Source organism: Mugil cephalus, chromosome 16, assembly GCF_022458985.1.
Source record: "Mugil cephalus isolate CIBA_MC_2020 chromosome 16, CIBA_Mcephalus_1.1, whole genome shotgun sequence".
In the NCBI taxonomy this organism is placed as follows: domain Eukaryota; kingdom Metazoa; phylum Chordata; class Actinopteri; order Mugiliformes; family Mugilidae; genus Mugil; species Mugil cephalus.
Window position 1 is genome coordinate 1,081,714 of NC_061785.1, and position 25,602 is coordinate 1,107,315.

Below are 25,602 nucleotides of genomic sequence, written 5' to 3' on the forward strand. Positions count from 1 at the left end.
ATAATCTATTATCCCTAAACACTGTCTCTATGTGTTGTACAAAGTCTAAGTCTGAGGTAGCTGTCGTTTTAGAAGGATGACACAGTAAATATATTCTTGAGAGGAGAAGAGTTTGGGTTTCAAACATCTACACTGAGAAAACTTCATGTTCTGTGTCTGAGAGTTTGCTGCAGGATTCATTTATATTTTTCTATATATATTTTTCAGCGTTTCTACTTTTTTTTTTATCAAATTCTTTTTCGGTACATACGTGGGATGAATAAACGTCTTACGTTGTGAGACTAAACTAGAACAGAAGAAAGTGACACACGTTTACTCACGCTGGCGATGAACTTATCGAAGTAACGCTCCAACTCACTCGCCTCCATGTTTTTATCTGATTTATTTTAGCTGGTGACTGAACCAACTCTTTTATTAAAGCTGTTTATGTTCAAAGTCTGTTGCTAAGAGACGAGCTGATGAAAGATGAACCAACGTGTTCCCTGGTGTCTGAAAACTTCCTTCATCATCATCATTATTGTTGTTGTTGTTGTTGTGAATAAACTAAAGTGTGTTGATTCTCTTTGTTCTGAACATCACTACCATCCTTTCAGTTCCTCCTCTTTCCTTCCTCCTTTTCTCCTTCCTTCTTTCTTTCATTCACTATCCTGTTCTTCATCTCCTTTCATTCTTCAACTTCTCTTTTGCTTTTGTTGTGTCATCTTTCTTTTTTTCTTACTAGTTTTATTCCCTAACTCATCTTTTTCTTTTCCTCCTCTCCTTTCCTCTCCCTCTGCCTTCCATCTTTTTCCATTTTTCTTCATTCTTTCTTCTTGCTTGTCGTCTTTTCCCCTCCCTCCTTCAGTGGAAACATAAACAGATAAGCAGTGATTAGGGCAGCCCTCCTCCTCCTCCTCCTCCTCCTCCTCCTCCCTTCTAATTGTCCCGTGGCCGTGGAGTGGGAGTTAGTGGGAGTGGGAGTGGGAGGGTGAGCTGGGGCTCGGCCTCCTCCAGATGTGCTCTTCCTGCCTCGCTGCCTTCCTCCCGGGCGTCAGTGCGGTGAAATGTGATCCTCTCCGGCCCGGCCGCCTGTATTTTGGGATGTTTTACACGGGGCAGGACAAAGACAGGAGCCCAGCCTGAGCAGATGTTTCAGTTCTGGGAGGAGAAGGAGAAGAAGGAGAAGAAGAAGAAGAAGGGGAGGAGGAGGAGGAAGCGACATAGTTTGTTGCAGAAGAAGAAGAAGAAGTTCTGATTTACGGTAAAAAAAAAAGTTCGTTACTACTTCTGGGTTTGTTTGTTTCTTAAAACTCCCAACAACGAGGAACAAATAACAATAAACTCAGCTCTATTTATTTTCATTTGGAAAATTAACTGCAGTTAACGTCAGCGATGAACGTGTAGCGTTAAACCACGGGTTACCATGGCAACGGTACTCTCCCTCCTAGGGTAACGTTAACGAGCCGTAGCTCTAGTGCTACAAGCTAATGCTAGCAGATTTCTATGATCTGACTGGATAACTGACAAGCTAATGCTAGCGGATAGCCACAGGCTAGCTTACAAAGCGTGCCAACAGTATAGTAGCATTGCCGGCTTTACAGCCATTTAATTAACTTAACAAGTAACAGTTGCCAGCAAAGAGCTATCATCAGCTCCATAACAATTATCCAAGTAGCTAATTAACAGTTAACAATTAACTTAAAAAACAAATAAAACGCTATTTATCAGCTAAATAACAATTAGCCATTTAGCCAATTAATTTAACACCTGACTGTTAACAAACAACTACTGTTAGTAAAGCTAAGAAGCCAATTTTAACAGTTAAATAACAATAAGCCAACCAGCTAATTAATTTAACAAAGAGCTATGTTAATTACCTAAAAAGCTCATTTTACTAGCTACAGTTTTAGGTCTCAAAAAGAGGACATGCCAGTGAAAAATAGGACGTTTAGTCACCCTAGCTACGGATGAAGCTCTGTCATTTTTTAGCCACTTTGCTAATGCTAGCAAATAGCTTACAAAGTGTGTCAGCGTTATGGCATTTATAAACTACCATTACTAGCTAGCCAGCCAGCTAGGGAACTTAACAAGCTATGTTGTTTGTCAAGAGCTAAGAAGCTAACAAGGTAATGGTAATGCTAGCAGATAACTATCAGCTAGACTACAAAGTGTGCCAACAGTTTGACATTTATAAACATTGCCAGCTGGATAACTTAGCAAATTTTGATCCCAATCGGCTACCAACTTATCTACAAGCTAGCATAAGGTTAACTAAGAAGCTAATCCTACCAGCTACCTAACAATTAGCCAACTAGCTAAGGATGACAATGGTACCAACTAGGACTAGGGATAAACATGCGAATTATTCATTCCAGCAAGCTAACTGACAAGCCAGTGCTAAGAGACACCTGCCAGCTCTTATCTTAATGGTAGCAGACAGTTATCAAGCTAACTAGTCTAACATTCTACTAACTAATTGTCAGGAAATTCAGATTTTCAAGGTTTTAGACTTGAAACAGACCCAGGAACTTTTCATGTTCTACACGCCTGTGTTAGTACTTTACAGACTGATGGATTAGAATAGATTTGAATTGACCTAATCTGAGCCGTCCCTGTTTCACATTCATATTCAGATATGGCTCAAGATGTCTGTGGATTCAGATAATTCCTGTGTTTTGCTGTCACCGCGAGACTCCAGGACTTCCTGCATCTTCCAACCCGCCGATGAGAAGGATGACATCCCAGGAGTGGGAGATGAGAGGTAAGATTAGCTTTACCTTTTTATTTCATACAATGACTGGCCAAAAAAAAGGTTCCCTACTCTATTATGTGGATGGAGCTTCTTCAGCTTTGACAGCTTTAATTTATCTCCATCCAGTGTTTTTAATTCAGATCTTGTATTGATCATGGTGTTATTTCTTGTTGTTTCTTGCAGTGTCCTGGAGATGCTGAGCTACTCCAAGTTCAATGACCTGGAAACATGGCTGTGCATGCCTTCTTCACTGCTGCTGCGCCCCAGGTCTCTGGACTTCACCTCCTCCTGTTCCTCCACCTCGTCCTCCACACACACATCCAACCACTCCTTAAACTCGGCTCCCATCTCGTCCTCTTCCTCGCCGGCCTCCAACTCCCGACACTCCACCTGCAGCGAGCCGGGAGAGGCCGAGCTCGGGTAACACCAGGCCCAGAGCTTCAGGCTGGGCTTCTGATCATAGACCTTTCTGATCATATTTCAGCATAAACGCAACAGTCAGTGCTCAGCATGAGTGATTATCTAAACTTTGGGCTCTTTGTCTTCTCTCAGATTAGTTGTTGAACGTTTTTCGGTAAATTCTCAGTAGACTGAACTTGGAGTAGATGAGTAGCCCCCACTGAGACTGTCATTATTATCATCATTAAAATACTAGTCTATCAAAATCAGCAACGATCCAGAACACAGCGTACATGCCAAAACATTTTACAGAACTTTTCATCAATTTTCAATTTTTAAGTGTTTCAAAAACACCTAGCAACTTTAACTTTTAGCCTTTTCTGGTTTACGTGGGACCGGGACTCATCGACTCATCGACTCATTGACTCAGGGCAGAGACGCTCCTCTCTGGGGATGCTAACTCATGCTGCTAACTCATGCTGCTAACTCAGCGTGGGTCTGTCAGGCAAAAACACGACAAGTCTGGTCTTTTAATAAAATGCTGTGCGCGGCCAGATGTTGAATCTAATTCCAGGTGTTACCTGACTTGTTGCACGTTGGCCAGTCTGCATCTTTAGAGGTGAAGACAGATGTTTGTCCTTAGACATTTTGAAGGTTTACTTCCATCCATGCAGGTGAAAAACTGACGTGACGTTTCAGGAATAGAGCAAAGGGGGCGAAGCTGTGAAGCTTCTATGACAAAGTAATTTCCCTCGTGGGTCATTAAAGTCTGTCTATGTCTAAGTCTAGTTAAAAACTCACTGAATGAAGCAGCCAGGTTAGTCTGGTTACTACTGTTAGCATCAGCACTGGTGCCGTTACTAGAGACCAGATCAGTGTTCACACCTGGACTCTAACCTGGACTCTAACCTGGACTCTAACCTGGACCCTAGAGACCAGATCAGTGTTCACGCCTGGACTCTAACCTGGACTCTAACCTGGACTCTAACCTGGACTCTGACCTGGACCCTAGAGACCAGATCAGGATGTTGATGGAAGGTCTGACAGACTCAGTCTCGTCCCTCTCGTTTTGCAGACTCATTGTTCCTCAGCTTGTTGTAGCTCATAAAGAGCTCGTCTGGCTCCGTGCTGATGGTCGTTACGTGGGGGGGAGATAAGCCAAGACCCTGCTGGAAGTCTGTGGGGAAACACTGTTTACAGAAGGAAAAATGTGCTGCTATTATAAGGACGTGTGTTGCAGAGATGGAAGGTTCTTACAGATCCTAGAGGATCTGATCCCTGTTGAACATCAGAAGTTTATTTATAATTGTGCTGCCTCATGTTGTTTGTCTCTTTGGCTTTGTTCAGCTTTTTAAAGGTACTTTATTAAGTTGCTTGTGTTGTATCTGGCTGCGCTACCACAACCCCTCACAATGTTTTCTTTGCATACATCCGATGCAGTCGACTCTTTGGGTCCGTGGCCTCAGACCTGGTGGTTCTGACACTCAACAGAACCACATCATCATTTATTTGTAACTCTGCTGGTAAAGGATCCAGTAATCGTGTCATGGTTTCAGTCTGGACCCAACCAACCAGGACGCTGGTCTCTGGGAGGATTAATCTGAGCCCTCCAGAGTCATATCTGCTTCTAGCTCTGCTTTCATCTAACACAAAGACGTCCTCCAGATAAACTGCGATAACGCAAACACACACCGACACACAGTGAAGTAAGCTAACACCCCGTAGGGTATTGAACACATGACTGACCTCCGGTTCAGTCATGTGTGGTTATGTTTCCTTCTTGGATCAAGTCAAGTTGTGTCCTTCAGTGGTGGTCAGGCATCGTTCTGGTGCTGGTGTTGGGTCAGAGATGCTGAGTTGGGCTCAGCTTCTGGACTTTGTGTTTGGAAGGAAGAAGGGAAGTCGTCAGGTCAGAGGAACATGGCGGAGTCGCAGCTACGTGGTGTCGGAGGCCAGGTACCTGGACATGTACGGTGGCAGGGTAACCGCTGGATTAATCAGGAATCTTTCCCAGCAGGTCTTCATTTAACTCACTGAACTCATAAAACTTGGTTCATGGTTCATGGCTTCCACGAGAGGAAGCTCTTTAGACGAAAGAAGATCATCTTTACTTTATTTATGAGCAATGAAAACGATATTTTAGGGATGTCCTGAAATCAGGGTCGATCTTGGCGTTTTTAAATTGGATCAGTTTGGTGTTGGGGCTTTCAGCCAAGTCAGATCTTTAGTAGTTATTTGTATTAGATCTGACATAAACCAAAACCAAGTCCCTGTAGGGTGAAATCTTCTCCTCTCTACACTACATGCTATTAAAAGGAATAACAATGGGTTTTAATGCGTTTCTTAAAAGCCTCCACAGAGTCAGAGCTTCTAGTGGCACAGTGCTGGTGTGATGGATTTCCTCCTCTTTACTCTCTGCAGGTCCTCGGTGAAGGAGTCCTCCTTCCTCAGACCTGCCCTGGGGAAGGAGGTGACCTTTCTGTCCACGCCCCTCCTCCCCATCCTCTCCTCCACCCCTGTCCCAGCCTCAGGACGGAGCTCAGGGACTCCAGATGGAGAATCCGCCTCCCGGAGCGGCGTCTCCGTCAGGAAACGGCGGCGGCTGGCGGCCAGTCCTGGAGGACTCCACTGGAACTCAGCAGGTGAGACAGGAACCCTGAAAAACCAGGTCCTCCACATGAAAACCGAGACCTCCAGGAGACTGTGAAGGTTCTCAGGTTTCCTCCAAGTGTTCAGCTCCAAACGTCTGGTGCAGACTTTAGGTTTATTTCACCTGGAGGTCACATGACGAGAGTCTGGTAGTAGAACTAGAGACTAGAGTTGGTGAGAACCAGATCATCTCCCAGACCTCCAGGTTTGAGTCTCTGGATGAGTCGTGACCTCCTCATGTGGCCGGTTAGCTCAGCTGGTCAGAGCGTGGTGCTAATAACACCACGGTCATGGATACGACCCCCGTACGGGCCAACCAGCTTTTAAAGAACCAGAAGAAACTGAAAGGAGCAAAAACGAGTTCATGTCGATGCAGCTGCAGGTTGAGGTGAGAGACGACTTCCTGAATGACAGCGCCACCATGTGGTCAGTAGAATATTGTATCAGCTGCTGTCTCTGATGGACCAGAACCAGGGACACATGGATGGAGACTTGGGGACATGATCCAGATTTAGGAACCAGGTGGAAAGGAAGGATCAGTTTCTCATTACTAAAGAACAGGTGATCCGTATTCACACCTGGACTCTAACCCGGACTGTAGAGACCTGGTTCTCTGGGGTGTTGACGTGAGGTCTGGGCTTCGTTGGTCTCTAGATGAAGACGCTCGGTGTGAAGTTGTGGACGTGATGTTTCTGGCTGCTGCTCTTGTTTGTATCGTCCAGGGGCTTCACTTCCTGTGTCGGCCTTGTGTTGTGTAGCTCCACCCTCCTGGAGAATGATAATGAGCTTCCTGTTGGACAGATTACAGCCGAGCATCATCTCACACCAAACCCAGAACCACTGGTGCTTTATCAGACTCTAGTGAGTTTTTAAAGTCATACAATTACACATAGTTTCTGCTCAAAATATGAAACATCATCATCATAACTTGTGGGAAAATACATTTATACAATGTTCTTCCTTTTCCAGTGAACCTCTTCCACATAACGCTGCTTACAGGCAACATGTCAGTGTCTTCAGCCTTTTCCGGGATCAAATGTCCACTTCTGACATCTTTTCTCTAACAAATGTTCCCTCAGACGAAGCACATGAGTCCTTCTCTCCGTCGTCCATGTTTCCTTTATCATGTCCAGCCACTGGTTTTTCTTTCTTCAATGGTTGTGACTCTGTAACTTTGACTTCTTGCTTAGTTTTCCTCAGAGGAAACAGTCAGAGTGTTTAGAGCTGAGGAACATGTCCTCAAATATTTAACTTGTTTAAAGGGAATCTTTTACGCTTATACTCGTTCTTTCTGTATCTGGAACATGAGTCATGATCTGAGAAGATGAATAAAACCGTAAAGAATATAATATATTCTCTAGTGAACACGGGCCCAGGAAGTGTCTCCGGTTGAATTGTTTTAAATTGAAAATCGCTTCTTACTTATTTCTGTTTTCTTTTAGTCTCGATTAGTCGTGTTTCTGGTCTGATCGTCTGTTGATGAGATGAAACTGTTGCGTAAAGACCAGATTGTTTGTCTTTACACAGAGTCAGTCTGAGTCCGTCCAGCAGGGGGAGCCATGACTCCATGACTCAGCTCAGTGTTATTAAATGCAGAATAAGTTACGGAACCAAAGGTAGAAGACGTAAGAAATGTAAATTATACTTATTTATTTTATTTAACCTTTATTTAACCAGGAAATAATCCCACTGACGTTCAGAGTCTCTTTTACAAGGAGGCCAAGACAGCAGCACCACGGGTCAACACAATACACAATACACAATACAACAAAAAACAACAACAATAAAACACGAACAAACAGTTAAAACAACAGAACATGTTGCTACGTATTGATCATCAGCTGTTTAGTGAGAGGACACATGCAAACCAACCTCCCTGAGATGCATTTTTCATTTCTCCATTTCTCTTTGTTTGGGATCAGTAGAACCTAAAACTATTAAACACCTACGAACAGGACAAAAAATGTCCTCATATGTGGACACTGGGACTAAGGTGCTGCGTTCAGGTCGCTTTGGGTTCGAATCCCACTTCTGACATAGATTTTAGGTTCAGACGAAGCTTCACCTCCGACTCAAACTTAACTAACGTCATGAATAAAGATCTCATCATGTCAGAGTTTTTCCACCTGGTTCTAAATCTGGATCATGTCCCCAAGTCTCCATCCGTGTGTCCCTGGTTCTGATCCATCAGAGACAGCAGCTGGTACAATATTCTGCTGACCACATGGTGGCGCTGCTGCTGCTTAGTCACACACAAACTGACTTCCCCTGCTGGATGAATTTATTACAAATTAGAACTAAATCTAGTACAACACTGAAATGCTTCCTGATGAATGAATCTAATTTCTCTGCCTCATTTTTAGTTATTAAACCTGTTTAATTAGGTTTTATTTCCCTTCTCTACCGTCTGTAATCATTTCCAGTTCACAGTCATTTACTTTCAGGACAGAAATGTTTAAATGTGAAGTCAGATGTTTCTCTCCCTGCGTCCATGTCAGTCTGTGGTAAAAAGACGGGAAATCTTCTCTGTGAACAAATATTATAATAATATGATCTGAAATAAAGTGAATATTTACACAACAGCTTTAAAACAGGTAGAAACACCAGACGTTTCTATTCAGACTCACGCAGAGAATCTGCTCATCCAGGTTTAATGAGCAGCTCCACTGAATGGAAACATGAACCCAGAGGCTACAAGGAGCCTATTATCCATCCTTACATCCTTACATCCTCACATCCTTACATCCTTACATCCTTACATCCTCATATCCTTACATCCTTACATCCTTACATCCTCATATCCTCATATCCTTACATCCTTACTACAACCACAGCTACAAGGAGCCTATTATCCATCCTTACATCCTTACATCCTCACATCCTTACATCCTTACATCCTCATATCCTTACATCCTTACATCCTTATATCCTTACATCCTTATATCCTTACATCCTTACATCCTTACATCCTTACATCCTCATATCCTTACTACAACCACAGCTACAAGGAGCCTATTATCCATCCTTACATCCTTACATCCTTACATCCTCATATCCTTACTACAACCACAGCTACAAGGAGCCTATTATCCATCCTTACATCCTTACATCCTCACATCCTTACATCCTCACATCCTTACATCCTTACATCCTTACTACAACCACAGCTACAAGGAGCCTATTATCCATCCTTACATCCTTACATCCTTACATCCTCATATCCTTACATCCTTACATCCTTACATCCTCATATCCTTACATCCTTACATCCTTATATCCTTATATCCTTACATCCTTACTACAACCACAGCTACAAGGAGCCTATTATCCATCCTTACATCCTTACATCCTTACATCCTTATATCCCCCATCCTTACATCCTCATATCCTTACATCCTTACATCCTTATATCCTTACATCCTTACATCCTTATATCCTCCATCCTTACATCCTTATATCCTTACATCCTTACTACAACCACAGCTGCAAGGAGCCTATTATCCATCCTTACATCCTTACATCCTTACATCCTTACATCCTTATATCCTTACATCCTTACATCCTTACATCCTTACATCCTTATATCCTTACATCCTTACATCCTCATATCCTCATATCCTTACTACAACCACAGCTACAAGGAGCCTATTATCCATCCTTACACCCTTATATCCTTACACCCTTATATCCTTACACCCTTATATCCTTACATCCTTACATCCTTACATCCTTATATCCTTACACCCTTATATCCTTACACCCTTATATCCTTACATCCTTATATCCTTACATCCTTATATCCTTATATCCTCACATCCTTATATCCTTACATCCTTACATCCTTACATCCTTATATCCTTACATCCTTACATCCTTATATCCTTACATCCTTACATCCTTATATCCTTATATCCTCACATCCTTATATCCTTATATCCTTATATCCTCATATCCTCATATCCTCATAACCTCATATCCTTACATCCTTATATCCTTATATCCTTATATCCTCATATCCTCATATCCTTATATCCTTACATCCTTATATCCTTATATCCTTACATCCTCATATCCTTATATCCTTATATCCTTACATCCTTACATCCTTACATCCTTATATCCTTCCTTATATCCATCCTCCCTCCCTCCCTCCCTCCCTCCCTTCTTCCCTCCCTCCTTCCTTCCTTCCTTCCTCCCTCCCTCCTCCTTCCCTCCCTCCCTCCTCCCTCCCTCCCTCCCTCCCTCCTCCCTCCTTCCTTCCTTAGTGGTGTAGGGTAACTGCAGGTGTCTCTGGTTTCTTGTGACCAGGTTCGGTGCAGCGTGACTTCTGGTCACCTGATCCATCTCCTGGGTCTGGGGGGAGCAGAGCATCATCATCACCATCACCCGCAGCAACAGGAGGAGGAGGAGGAGGGAGAGGAGGAGGGAGAGGAGGCGGGGGAGGCGGATACAGAGGAGGTGTGAGGAGGCCCCCCCTGGCTGATCTGGGCGGAGCTTCGCCGGCGTGGGCCGTGGACCGGGCGCCTTTGAGGAAGACGGTTTCGGCTGACGACCGACTGGAGAGAGGAAGGAAGAAGCTCCGCAACCTCCACGTGAGTCTGACCCCATTTATCTATTTATTTATTTATCTATTTATTTATTTATTTATTTATTTATTTATTTATTCACAATGTGCCGTCTCAGCCCAAATATCAGACAACACCTTTTTAGTTTTTGAGGAACCTGTTGTTTACTGAAACCTGAAGGCCGACAAAGATCCTCAGTGGAAAGCTGTAAAACTAAAATGGAAAACGCTGGTAATAAATAAGTGAATATCATGAATCTCTATAATAACTAATTTGGCCGCGTGTCACGATTTGATTCGCTGTAAATTAATTGTAAAATATTTCAGTTTGGACAAAATTTAACTTCAAACTAAACGCAATGTTGTCATCTGTTCTGGAGTTTTGTGTTTTTACTGGTTTTTGTTAACATTAACTGGTTAATGCCCTGGTTGCCTAGGTAACCCTGTATATTTACACACAGAGTCCATGGTGAAGCATGGAGGCCGCAGCATCATGTTCTGGAGTTTATCTCTAGTGTATAAACAGAGTTAGCACTTCCTCAGTTTAACATGCCAACCAGCTAGCATTAGCCTAAACCAGCTAACATTAGCCTAAACCAGCTAACAGTAGCCTAAATAGCATTAGCCTAAACCAGCTAACAGTAGCCTAAATAGCATTAGCCTAAACCAGCTAACAATAGCCTAAATAAAGTAGCTAACATCATAATAAATGTAACCATCTTATAGTCTCAGCAACTATCGACCAACGTTAGCATTTGAATCACCACCACACTGCACATGCAGAATGTTTTAAAAGTTTGCTTCTCTCTACATATATTTCTCATAGTGTTATTTTTGTATATTTTTATTATAATTGTATTCAATTTGTTCAATTTGTTTTGTTTCTTCTATATATTTTTATTTATTCAAATTCTTCACTACTGTGACAAAGACGTTTCCCATATAAAACAACGTCTTGTGTCTTAGCCTAAACCAGCTAACATTAGCCTAAATAACACAGCTGACATGGACTCTGGTTGCCTAGGTAACTCATATGAAAGCTACCGATGCTACAAGCTGCCATCATAGGAACAGCTGAAGCTGAACAACGTTCCTTAGTTGGAGGACGTTGGTCAGAATGAAACATCTGCAGCGAGAACACGTGTCCGACGTGTTTCTATTTCTATTTGGTTTATTATCCTGGAGACCAGAGTTATATGTTTGTCCTTGTGTGTCTGTGACTGGTTGCGTTATGGACTGAGCCTCTCGGGTTAAACTCTTTGTCTTCACATCCTTTCTAACCCGGCCCTGGTGAACCTCTCCAGTTACACGCTCATGTTGCAGGTGATTCACTGGACGCCTTCAATCAGAAGCTTTTCACAGAGAAACCAAGTGCTTATGTTCTGAGGGGGGAAATACTACGTTACTACTGCAGCTTCTTCTCACACAATGTTTTGCACAATTTGCACAAAACTATCCGGTAGTTCCTTGAAGTGAAATTAGCCTTTCATCAGTCCTAGCAACACTTTCATCTGACTTGTGCATCAGTGTAATCGTTGTATCAGCCACAAACTTTCTGCGTTGTTTTGAATGCAAACTGCAATTAAATGCATTTTTTCTAATTAATTAATCATTATCATCGCTAATTAACGTGTTAAATCCACATTGCTAACATTAGCTCCAACCGACATTAGCCCTAACCAGCTAACGTTAGCTCCAACCAGCTAACGTTAGCCCAAATCAGCTAACATTAGCCCAAATCAGCTAACGAGGACTAATGAGTTGACATGTGTCAGTAGAAGGAAATAACTTCACAGTAGCTTAGTTGCATAGAACAAACATTGTTAAGATCCACAAGTACAAAGAAAAACAAAATAAAATAAGATTAAAATAAAAATGGGCAAAATATTAACAGAATTAGCATATGAACAAGAAATAGAGACGGAAGCATATATATATATATATATCCAAAGGAATAATAGTCAGATGCAATAGTAACATGGAGTAATAATATATATTAATAATATGTAATAATATCCAGTAATAACATATAGTAATAACATGTTATAATATGCAGTAGTAATATGTATTAATAATATGTAATAATATGCAATAATAATAAGCAGTACTAACATGTAATAATATGCAGTAATAACATGTATTAATAATATGTATTAATAATATTAATAATATGCAGTAATAACATGTATTAATAATATGTATTAATAATATATATTAATAATATGCAATAATAACATGTAGTAATAATATGTAATAACATGTAGTAATAATATATATTAATAATAAGTAATAATATGCAGTAATAATGTGTATTAATAATATTAATAATAAGCAGTAATAACATGTAGTTATCTGTTTTAAAGCTGGACAGAGTTTGATATGAGTTCCACAAAAACACACTGAAAACAGTCTAATTTATCGCTCTCTCTCTGTTAGTGTCACGTTTTAGTCTGAAACACAGAGTTAGTTTATTAGTTTTAATCGTCTCGTGTTTTTTTAGAGCCTCTGTCCTCTGACTCCGTCTCTTTCGGTAAATAAAAGATTCCCAGGTAACGCAGGCAGCCGGCCGACGGCACAGAGACACAAACATCTCGTTCCTCTTCAGATGATGGAAAATCCTCCAGGTCGTAAAAAACCTCATCACCGCTGCCTTTGTTTTCTTTGTTGTTTTCTTTCTTTCTTTTTTTTTGGTGGAAAGTTTGAGCGTAGCAGGTGGTGAGGAGGAAGAGGAGGAAGAGGAGGATGAGCGTTGCATTATGCATCACTACAGCACTCAGCTCATTATCACCCCCCCGTCCCGTCCCGTCCCTAAACTAATACAATCCCAGTGTTCTCCACCTGCTTTCTGGGAAACCACGGACCAGAGTCCGTTATTACAGTCACATATTTCACCAAACGCTGCTCACAAACATCACCAACCAGGAACCCATTTTATTTTTATTTCACAGGGACGTTAATGCACATTAATGAACATCTTTTCAGGCAGCAATAGACATAAATGTGCTGAGTTATAGCAACAATGCTAGTTAGCGTCCTCAGTCCTCAGACAGATGGAATAAAACATGATGAGACATGGAACAGGACAATAGATCCAACCAGACATAAGTCAATGGTTGCAGGACTGTTTGCTTTCAGCCTCTGTTTGCGTTGAGTCTTAAAGGTTTGACTGGTCCAGATTCCAGATATGTGTCATGTTATTCATGTCTTTGATTAATTAAATATTCATTAAAACTATGTATCATGTAATAAACTCGGGCTGGGTTTCAAGAATCCACTTTCTGAGCTATTCTGTGTTCAACATTAACCCGAACCAGCAACATTAGCCCCAAACCAGCTAACGTTAGTCAAACCAGCTAACTTTAGCCCAGACCAGCTAACTTTAGTCCAAACCAGCTAACATTAGCCCCAAAGGAGCTAACATTAAAGTAAAGAACTTAAACCCAAACCAGCAAACATTAGCACAGACCAGCTAACTTTAGTCTAAACCAGCAAACATTAGCCTGAACCAGCTAATATTAGCCCTAACACAGCTAATGTTAGTTCAATCCAGCTAACATTAGCCCCAAACCAGCTAACGTTAGCCCCAAACTAGCTAACATTAAAGTAAAGAACACTAACCCGAACCACCCAACATTAGCCCCGACCCAGCTAATGTTAGCCCAAACCAGCTAACATGACACCAACCAGCTAACATTAAGCTAAAGAACATTAGCACCAGCCAGCTAACATTAAACTAAAGAACATTAGCACCAGCCAGCTAACATTAAACTAAAGATTAGCCCACCAGCTAACATTAGCAAAACAGACACCAGCTAACATTAAACGTAAAGAACATTGCACACCCGCAACACAAACATTAGCACCAGCCAGCTAACATTAAGCTAAAGAACATGACACCAACCAGCTAACATTAAACTAAAGAACATTAGCACCAGCCAGCTAACATTAAACTAAAGAACATTAGCACCAGCCAGCTAACATTAAACTAAAGAACATTAGCACCAGCCAGCTAACATTAAGCTAAAGAACATGACACCAACCAGCTAACATTAAACTAAAGAACATTAGCACCAGCCAGCTAACATTAAACTAAAGAACATTAGCACCAGCCAGCTAACATTAAACTAAAGAACATTGACAGCCAGCTAACATTAGCATCACTGAGTCTGAGCACAAAATTCAAATGAGACATAGTAGTCCAAAATAGTCCAAAAAGAAATCTCAATTTTCACTTTATTTCCTTGTTTTTCATGGATAAGCTGGAAGAAATGAGCTTCCAGCAGGGGGCGCTGTGGCTCCCTGAGAAGAAATAACTCTGAGTGGAGCTTTTAGATGTGGAGTGGAAAGTCTGAGAAGAGCTGTGAGAATTTAATCAGGCGTCCTGTGATGATTCGTCTGTAAAAGGTGGAGACAGAGTGGAGAGGTGACCCTGCTCCAGCCAACAGCTTTTATCTCCATCGCCAGCCAGAACTTCCACCATCAGCTGATTATCATCGGCTCGGTTCCCAGCGCAGAGTCTAAAATAGTCTCAGATTCACTCTGATTTGATGATCTCACGTTAAGGCCTTAAAAAGTCTTAAACATGAGCACATTTTGAATTGTAGGTCTTAAATTACATTAAGTGAAATCTTAAATTTTTACGTCCATTTACCGATTCATTCACTTTTTATTCAGTGGAAGTAATTTTCCTTATTTTTTGTGCTTCATAATGGTCTTAAAAAGTCTTAAATTTCACCCTGAGGCGTCTTCTGCTCAGAATAAACATCCACCAATCAGAAAAATGAATTCCTTGTGTTTTCTGTCCTGGAGCCTCATCCACAAAAACTTCACCTGGAGTCTCTGTTTGGAACCGATAAGACATAAGACGAGTTTATTCTTCACACGTATGAGGAATTTCCTTCTCATAGTCGTGCAGAATTAATTTGACAAGATTATACACAAGAAACAATAAAAACGATCAAATTTGAAAGAAAAAAGACAAAATAGAAATATTCTGTATATTCAGTGTGGAATGGGAATTAAAGTGGCTACAAACTGGTAATATAATGATTCTGCTCTGCAAAGATCTGAGGGCCAATCAGATTGGTTGGGGGCGGGGCTTCATGTGATGTCAGAAGAGTAACAGCAGTCATAGACGTCATGTGATTGGTTCAGATGTGTCTGATTGGCTGGAGGATTTATCCAGGTGATGGAACCAGCCTCAGAGTCGGAGATGATCTGAGTCTGGATGCGTCGCTGAGTTCTGTGGTTTTAATGTCAGGGATCAATGGATAAAGTTTCTATCTATCTATGATACAGAGGAGAAGAGACACGAGAACATGAAGGACATTAAGTGACCTCAACCCGATCAATGATTTAAGTCATGAAGTAGTGAAGGTTCCGCTTCAGCTTAGTTTTAATTTAACTTTAAACTATGTCGACTGAAACCTTGACCAAACACGAGTCGTACAGATTTCTGTACCTGCTCAGTTTTCCTTTCTTTACTCATCCAGAACTATTATTAGACCAATCACAGCTCCTGTTCTGTCTCAGCTCAACACAGGAGCATGAACTGTAGGCGACGCCGCGCCAAGAAAACACAACCACAAATGTTTTAGTCGCGGATCATTTTCCCCTGAAGCATAAAAACAAAGAAGCAGAAGAAATCTGAAACAAACGAGCTGAAACGAGTGAAGAGACGAGACGACTGAACCAGAATCAAACCCGGGGAATATTTGTCTTTAGGTGGAACTGCTGCTGTAACAGCACATTCACTAACACATGAGGCCGAGTATTTGATCCACTCGGTAGAAATCTGACGTAGACGGGTTTATGTACATGATGGATTTAAAAAGTACAGAAAGATATTTCTGTACTGAATGTGCATCAGATCCAGCTGAGTTCTGTGTGAGGATATTTGAGTATCAGCTGCTGTAAACTTTCTACATTTCTGCAAAGAGAGTAGACGAAGAAGCAGAAATGTTTCATTGATGTGAAAATAAGCCATTATTAGGTGAGAGAGGTTCACCTGTAGGATTCCATGTTGATTTGGTGCAGTCAGAGTTTCATCTGTTCATTATGAGACTCTGACATCGTTCGGTTGGTGAATTCCTGGATGAGTTTTGGAGCCAGATGTTGGTTCAGTCTGAAGAATCAGATGTGAAGATGTGAAAGTAGAAGGAGACGTTTCAGGAGAAACCACAAACCTCTGGAACCGCTGACAACGTTAGATTTAAGTTAAATAGTTTGAAACTGAAATATTTGAAGCGAACTGATATTGAATCACATCAGGAAACCTGCAGCACCAGCTTCAGTCTCAGCTTCATCTTCAGCTTCAGTCTCAGCTTCAGTCTCAGTCTCAGCTTAAGCTTCAGTCTCAGCTTCAGTCTCAGCTTCAGTCTCAGTCTCAGCTTAAGCTTCAGTCTCAGCTTCAGTCTCAGCTTCAGTCTCAGCTTAAGCTTCAGTCTCAGCTTCAGTCTCAGCTTCAGCTTCAGCTTCAGTCTCAGCTTCAGTCTCAGCTTCAGCTTCAGTCTCAGCTTCAGTCTCAGCTTCAGTCTCAGTCTCAGCTTCAGTCTCAGCTTCAGCTTCAGCTTCAGCTTCGGTCTCAGTCTCAGTCTCAGCTTCAGCTTCAGTCTCAGCTTCAGTCTCAGTCTCAGTCTCAGCTTCAGACTCAGCTTCAGTCTCAGTCTCAGCTTCAGTCTCAGCTTCAGCTTCAGCTTCAGCTTTAGTCTCAGTCTCAGCTTCAGTCTCAGCTTCAGTCTCAGCTTTAGTCTCAGCTTCAGTCTCAGCTTCAGTCTCAGCTTCAGCTTCAGTCTCAGCTTCAGTCTCAGTCTCAGCTTCAGTCTCAGCTTCAGCTTCAGTCTCAGCTTCAGTCTCAGCTTCAGCTTCAGCTTCAGTCTCAGCTTCAGTCTCAGCTTCAGCTTCAGCTTCGGTCTCAGTCTCAGCTTCAGCTTCAGTCTCAGCTTCAGTCTCAGTCTCAGTCTCAGCTTCAGACTCAGCTTCAGTCTCAGTCTCAGCTTCAGTCTCAGTCTCAGCTTCAGCTTCAGCTTTCAGCTTTAGTCTCGTTCAGTCTCAGCTTCAGTCTCTTTGGCTTCAGTCTCAGCTTCAGTCTCAGTCGCTCAGCTTCTCAGCTCAGTCTCGCTTTAGTCCTCATCTCAGCTTCAGTCTCAGCTTCAGCTTCAGTCTCAGCTTCAGTCTCAGTCTCAGCTTCAGTCTCAGCTTCAGCTTCAGTCTCAGCTTCAGTCTCAGCTTCAGTCTCAGCTTCAGTCTCAGTCTCAGCTTCAGTCTCAGTCTCAGCTTCAGTCTCAGTCTCAGCTTCAGCTTCAGCTTTAGTCCCAGTCTCAGCTTCAGTCTCAGCTTCAGCTTCAGTCTCAGCTTCAGTCTCAGCTTCAGTCTCAGCTTCAGCTTTAGTCTCAGCTTTAGTCTCAGCTTCAGTCTCAGCTTCAGTCTCAGCTTCAGTCTCAGCTTTAGTCTCAGCTTCAGTCTCTCAGTCTCAGCTTCAGCTCAGCTTCTCTAGCTTCAGTTAGCTTCAGCTTCAGTCTGTCAGCTTCTCGTCTCAGCGCTTCAGTATCAACGCTTCAGTCTAGCTTCAGTTCAGCTCAGTCTCAGCTTCAGTCAGTCTCAGTCCAGCTTCAGCTCACTCAGTCTTCGTCAGTCTCAGCTTCAGCCTCAGTCTCAGCTTCAGCTTCAGCTTCAGTCTCAGCTTCAGTCTCAGTCTCAGCTTCAGCTTCAGTCTCAGCTTCAGTCTGTAAATGTTTGGAGATAATCACCAGGAACATTAAACATTGGCCGGTTTTGTTGCGATAAAGCACATCTCTAAACGTGTTCCTGTATAAATGGCGGCTGGTCTTGCGGTGGTGCTGGTGTGTTTAGTGGTGACAGATGAGGTGATGTTTACCGTCACTCTACATGTCCCGTGCACAGAGTCCCAGTGAAGGAGGGTTTGTGTTGGCCTCCTGTTTACTCGCTGCATTTTTCTCAGGCCCCGCTCGCCGTCCTTGTACACAAACACTTCCACAGTGGTGCATTAAGCAGCCGTGCTCCCGCGGGGCCAATCACATCAGGCCGCGAGTCAAGCGAGTCTTTCTGAGGCATCCATTAAGCTGCTTCTCTGCACCAAATCCTCCATGAATCACCCACCATGAAATATTAGCTCCATAAATTCAGCCTGCCATCCTATTAAGCCTAATCCCTTAAAAAAACAACGGCTCAGAACGGATGATTGGTCCCTCCACCTCCTCCTCCACCTCCTCCACCTCCTCCACCCCTTTACCTCCAGAGTGTGTGTCTGCATGATATGAGACGACTGCATAAACAAGTGCTGCGTGATGTGTTACTGCTGCAGACTGAAGCTCTCAGAAAACCTGCAGCCAGCAAAACTTTTTATTTTAGTCAATCAGTCGTTGTTTTATTCACCACAAAATGTCACAAATAATAAACGGCGGCGTCGGCAGTTCCCAAAAGCCCCGATGACATTTTCACGTTGTTGTTTTTTTACGTGTTTGTGCTAAAGAAATAGTTTGAGATTGTTCCTCTAGGACTAAATGTGGCATTGTTGAATACTGACCTGTAGCACACGACGCGGCGAGATGTAGTTATGAAATGAGTTTTAAAGAACTTGACGCGCCACACGAAGTTTTAGACGCCACATTCTCTCTGGAATTCATCGCTTACACTGGAAATAAAAGTCAAAACACTTATGTTGAAGCAGGATTATGTGAAATGTTGCTTTAATTTTATCCACTTGTTGTTTTCAGTGTTTTCAGTAGTAAATATAAAATATAAAGTAAAATAACCTGCTCATTCATCCAGACCTGGACCAGGACTAGACCTGGACCAGGACTAGACCAGACCTGGACCAGACCTGGACCAGACCTGAACCAGACCTGGACCAGACCTGGACTAGACCTGGACTAGACCTGGACCAGGACTAGACCAGATCTGGACCAGACCTGGACCAGACCTGGACCAGTCCTGGACCAGACCTGGACCTGGACCAGACCTGGACCAGTCCTGGACCAGACCTGGACCTGGACTAGACCTGGACCAGACCAGTACAGAAGGTCAAGTTCGGATTTGTTTAAGGACATTTGAGTTTTTAAAGACATTTTTCTTGTGGAGGCAGAAAAACCTGCTGTTTTATGAGACTCATTAGACTCTTTAACTGGAAATAAACCAGAATTCATCGTTTCTGACCAACATGTCGACTGGAACCATTGACGTGATGAGATGTTGACGCTCTCATTTTTCTGATTTTGACATCGTATCATCTGTGGATTCATTAGAGCGTGTCACACAGTGTGCTGTAGTAGAAGCTTCATGGCTGCACGGCTGGAAGCTGATTAGATTCATTTAGACGCATTTCAGTTTGGGAACAACTCAGTCTGTCGCCCTCAGTGGTTCCAGAGGTTCTCGGTGTCTCCTCCATCTCCTCCCTGTAGTTTCTCGTCTTTCATGAATCTTTGCTTTTGTCGTCTGAGTTTTTAAATCGTGATCTGGTGTCAGAGTTTGAGTTTCTGTCCTGGTCCGGACTCAGATTTATAAGCAGAGGATTTAAAAAGTCTCGTCAGAGTGTTTTGGGAATGAAGATGTCTGTGAACGGGTGAAGTCTGAAGGTGCGTTAACCAGGCGTTAATCTGAGCCCACGCCAGTCATCCTGTCAGTCACCCAGTGGGCGACCCAGCCCTCCAGCCAGGCAGCGTTCAGAGGTGCCAGCAGGGACGGATCAGCCCCCCCCCCCCTCGCCGCCCGGCCATGAATGCTGGCATTGCTGCACTAATTAACCCGGGGAGAGGCCAACAGGCCGGCTACAGAGCAGCCTCTGACCCATCTCAGAATAAAAGCCTTGTTCAAATTAGCAAGGTGAAGTGGTGAGGCGGGGGGGGGGGGGGGGGTTGGGGGGGTGGTGGGGTGGGGGGGGGGGGGGGGGGGGGTCTCAGCTGTCTGCGGTCAGGCTGTGTGTGGTGGGGAAGGTTATATTAGTTCAGATCAGTCCTGATTGTGAAGCGTTAATGGGAATGAAGCTATTTCTGATCATCTCCAGAAACAGTTTAGAAACGTCAGCTGGACCCGTAGAGTTTAGAGAAGACGTTTCATCTGAGAACCTTCCTCACGTCTAAGAGACTGGAGGGAAACTGGAGGCTTCTGAAATAGTTTTTGACCTTTCAGAGTTCCTTATTTTTACCTGAAACTTAACCCAGGTCCATAGACCCAACACAGGCCAGTGGGTTACTGTTACGTCTCGTCTATTTTGTGACGTATCCAAAGTAACCGAATGATGTTCATGAACATGTGGGAGCTCATTCATGGTCTGCGTCTCTTCTGAAAGACGACACTCTGAAGTTTCTATCAAAGAAAAGAATCAGAATCTCTCTAAGTGGTTTAGTTCTGGAGGAATCAAAGCTGGAACACAGTGAAAATAAGAAAATGTTGGATTCGGCTGAGTTGTTTTGGTTTGTTTCTACTCGTGTGCAGAGCTGTGATTGGTTCAGCTGCTGCTGTTATATACACGACCCAGAGGATGTTACAGGATTAAACACTTTTTGGATAAACTATGACTGAGAACCTTCACAGACCTGTTACAGATCCTTCATGTTCCTCCTGTTAGTGCTGATGGTTTAAAGACAGAACCAGTAAAATCCCTGGAGGCTCATTTGAGATCCTGGTTCCTCGTCTTCTGGTTCATTCTCTTCTCCGTGACTCCAGCCAACCACGATGGAAACAGAAGAAGAAGAAGAATATTTGAAGACTCACATTCTTAGAGTCCATAGAACTGTTCCATGATAGAGTCCGAGTATCTCAGGATGATGTTCAGGAATCAGAGGGAATGTGGGAGAAGATGGAGCGGCAGCAAGAAGCTACAGTTCAAGTGTATTGGATGAAAAAGGGTTGATATATCTTTGTTCTAAGAAGAGAAGTGACTTTTCACGTGTGAAGATGAGGTGAGGACACAGTCTGACGACCTGCTGGTATTTATTGAATCCACGCCGACATTAAAGCTTCGACGGCGCCTCAGAGCGACTGAACGGGAGCTCGATGGACGTCTTGACATTCACAGAAATACCAGCAGAGTGGAGGGTGGAGGTGACGGTGGTGACGAAGGGTGGATTCAGCACCAGGTCAGCGGAGACGAACACGGGAACATGAACCAGAATATCTGCAGTGACTGGAAATCTTCAGAGACGGAAAAGACCGATTGTCATTCGAGAAAATGTTAAATGTTGTTAATCAACAACCTGTTTTTCTCTGATCAAAGTGAGAACTAATGTCTGAGATTAAAAAGCCAACGATGAAGTTAAAGAAGTCTCACTGACACACATTTAAATGGTGCAGTAGATGATGTGGATGATGGATATAGTGTTGTTTGGCCTCTGTGAAGGATCCGTCTGGATCCGTGAGGCTTCTGTAGACAGATGGAGTGGGAACGAGTCAGAGATGAAGCACGAGTGATTAACGGAGACAGAAATAAAGACACGAGGCCAGTTGGTGGATTCAGGAAGCCAACGACTTGTGTCACTCATTCATAAAAGAAGATGAGGCGGATCAGCTGTTAAACTCCGTCAGGGAGTCGGAGGGTGAAGCAGCTCTGGGAAGGAATCCAGGAGGAACTTGGTCACGTTTTACACGACGTAAAGAAGTTTCCTGGTTTCATTTTCTAGCTCCATGTTTGTCGTTCAGCCCAAAGCGTTGATGTGGATCAATGTGGATTCATTTAGATTAAATCTCCGTCATGTTTCGTCTCTATTGAGGGTGTTTCAGTGTTTAATCGCAAACAGACTCCAGGAAGAAGAGAATAAATCTGCACTGAACGTGTTGATGAAACACTAGAGGTGTAACGACTCATCCACTACATCCATGAATCGATTTATTGTCCTACATCCAACTACATCGATCTGTGCTCAGCAAGTTGGCTTTTCTGACGACATACATCGATCTAATATCCATTTAAGATGTATTCAATCGATTGTATCGATACCAGGAAATAACGCGTTGGATTAAACAGTCAGAGTATTTACTTTAGAAACACTGTAAAACTGGACAAACTAAATTTATAAATTAGTTTTATATACTGAAAACACCGTTATACAAATATGTGTTAGCTTCTGGCTCGTCCCACCAGACACACAGTGACCTGAGCAAAAAGACAACAACTCGATGAAATGTCGGATAATTTATGGTGCAGCGTCGGTCGCCACCATCATGTGATAAACAGATCAACGTGTAGCGAGAACGTCAGCGCTCAAAAGAGGAGATAATGAACAGAAACAGACACGTGGTGTTGAACTTCTGTCCCATAATAACCTGGTTCTTTATTGATAAACCGAGCGTCGTCCAGCTGATCGAGACACTCAAGGAAGTTTACAAAGTGACAGTAACCGGTAGATTAAGAACCACAAAGAGTAGATACTGAGCAGGTTACCTATCTGTTGGTGGCCCGACTCCTAAATGAAAAAAGTTCCTGAATTGATTTAAAGTCACTGAATCGTTTCGGATCGTATCGATCTAAATGAACCAAAATCGTCTTTGAATCGTATCAGCCACGAATCCTGAATCAAATCGTTGTTAATACGAATCGTTACATCCCATTAAAAACCTTCAAAAGTTTCATCAACTCAACAACTTTTTGTGCCTTTCTTTGTCCACCATGTGTCCACATGAATGTGTCCCTGTTGCTACGGAGGCAAACTAACTTGTGGACATTGTCCAACCAGAGGAGAGCTGACGCTTCTTATTGAGAACAGTCTCTCCCAGTGAACAGTGGCTGCAGGAGTGGACACATATTAGCAGCAGCATTGGCAGCTTGTCTTTGTCTTGGTTTGTCTTGGTTTGTCTCCAGCTGTTAGCCGCGTTAGCCCAAGTGCTAGCAGAATCCCCGACTAACGTATGCTTGGCTTGGTTCATGTGCTGTTTGAAGCTGGAAAGAAAACTCCTCCTGCAGATGTGATGATACTTTATGTGTCTCCACTGGTCCCTCTTGGTTTCTTTGTCCTCAAATGTCCCATGGAGAGGACCAACGTGCTGTTTAGCGTCTTCCATCTTTATGGGTTGGTTCTGCTGCCTGTCACTACCGGATCAGCTGGTGCTAACGCTAACGCTACTTGTACAAACTGAGACGCGTTCACAGTCGTTCTGCTGCAGACGCTTCATTAATTAATTAATGTTAACGAGTTCTTTCTGGCTCTAGTGTCTAGACGTCATTTCATTCACAGTAATACATGAGATTACTGTAAATCACAATACAGTCATTTTACTGTGGCACATATATAAATATACGTCATTAACAGTTCAGCGGTTCTTTAAAAATTCACTCATTTTCTTTCAACGCTGAAGTCAGAAAATTGTTTGAGCTCCACGAGCTGAAGACAGAAGAAGTTATTGACGTGATCAGTTTTAACAGCAGGTGTGAAGTCGTGTGGTTAAAGCTGTGATCAGACTGATGTGATCTGTTTTCTGTCTGCTCGTCTCTGAATGGATGATCAGGGAGTGAACCCAATGAGGGTTTACTGACGGCAGGACATGTTGTTTACATGTGCAAACGTAAGAAAGGATGTTTGAACCTCCTCATGTCCATGGAAACACCAGAGTGGTGATGGTGTTACCTCGAAGCTGATGCTGCTTCCTGTTGTTGTGCTGTTGCTGTTGGTTGTCAACAGATTCCTCTCTGTGGAGTGATCATCTCATCTTAAGGCCGACGGGAGGCAAAATACTCATCTTCACCGCAGCACGTCCTGCTGCTGCACTCATCACATTCAGAAACAGAGACACCGCGTCCTCCCCCCTCAGCTCACGAGTGGCTCAACTCTGGATCTGCACCGAGATAAAGTCCAGCTCATTTTCTGCTGTTTCATTCACATCATGTGGACGAGCCACAAGACTGTCGGGACAATGTTTAGTGGACAGATGAGACCAGAGTAGAATAGTTTGGTTTAAATGTTTGGAGATGAACCAACACTGCATTCCAGCATCAGAACCTCATCCCTCCATGACACATGGGGGCGCTAATGTCCTGGTTTGGGCCTGTTCTGCTGCATCTGCTCATCATTGATGGACCAATGAACTGTGAATTCTACCAGTGAACTCTGAAAGAAAATGTCAGGACATGAGTCCATGAGCTGAATGTGAAGAGAAACTGGGTCATGGAGGAAGACAAGGAGCCCAAGAACACCAGTGGTTCTCCAGAAGAACCAGATGAATGTTTAGGAACAAGTCAAAGTCAGCACACGCTCAGTCCAGTATAATAGCTGAGTTCCACGTGTTTGACTGGTTTCTCTTCACCCACTTTTAGGATGTTTTTGGGTAATTTTTATGAGGAAATGGACAGAAACACTTTAAGGATCCTTGTAGATCTGTTTCCAGGTCGAGTAACGATTTATTTTACTTTATTTCTTTCAGGGACCATGTACAAAATGCATTAATTGCATTAGTGCAAAGAGATATTAAGTTAAAAGCTAATTTCATGTTAGTCTGAGTGTATTGGGGGTGAAAGTAAATGATTTTACATTGAGAGTTTGTTACTGGAGACTGTGGTGTGTTCGTGTCTTGGGTTTAATCCTGAACGTATCGTCTCAGATGAAGGAAGCTGAGGTTTGACATCGTGGACTAAACATGGACGTGTGTTTGTCTTTAAACGCAGTAGAGGAGGGAACGTTGTGCATCTCAGGAGCTGGTGCTGGTGGACGAGACCACGGAGACTCGTGTACAGATTCCAATTTCCCCCTCGCAGCGTCCTCTCTGGTTGTCACGGCGACGGAATATTTCCACCCCCACACTCCTCAAACTCAGCCGACCTCTCCATCGAAATCAAACGCACCCCCCCCCCCCCCATCCAGAGGCCTTCACGCTTCACGTGTCTGAGCAAACACAGCCTCCTCCAGGACGAGCTGCTAATGTTTAAACCTGCTCATTCAGAGCTTTCAGGTCAGACGTGATCTATCAACACGTCCCATAACATCTATTCAACTTTATCTTCATCCAGGAAACATTTACGTTTGAACAGAACTGAGATCTGTGAATATGATGAAGCCCTGAGAAGGTTCTGTCATCGTTCTCTTCTTCCTGGAGGTTTTTGGTTTGTTTTTTTTCCCCACATCTTCAAACCGATCGAGGTCACGGTGACAATGAGTAAATCCCACATTAAACGTATCTGTGTGTTTAAAGGAGTCGGTGTTAATGTGTCATTAATAGGGGTTAGTCACGGTTCAGTACAACGGGAAAATAGCAACAAAAAGTCAGACATGTATAAGTCTAGTTTTTTTCATTTATTTTGAACTAAAATCATCTC

At 43.0% G+C, this 25,602-nt stretch overlaps 1 protein-coding gene across 3 annotated transcripts in view; it reads left to right on the forward strand.

The window, feature by feature from the left end:
- Nucleotides 1-904: 904 nt before the first annotated feature.
- Nucleotides 905-25,602, forward strand: part of ankfn1 (ankyrin repeat and fibronectin type III domain containing 1) — a 61,692-nt gene continuing 36,994 nt past the window's right edge. For 2 of the 3 annotated variants that reach the window (XM_047608997.1, XM_047608998.1), the window contains exons 1-5: nt 906-1,240; nt 2,613-2,740; nt 2,915-3,151; nt 5,552-5,772; nt 10,088-10,371. In XM_047608997.1, coding sequence (XP_047464953.1) covers nt 2,625-2,740; nt 2,915-3,151; nt 5,552-5,772; nt 10,088-10,371 — 858 coding nt within the window. In that variant the 5' untranslated portion in view covers nt 906-1,240; nt 2,613-2,624. Of the gene's footprint in view, nt 1,241-2,612; nt 2,741-2,914; nt 3,152-5,551; nt 5,773-10,087; nt 10,372-25,602 lie in introns of all 3 variants that reach the window. The other variant, XM_047608999.1, reaches the window with a different exon arrangement.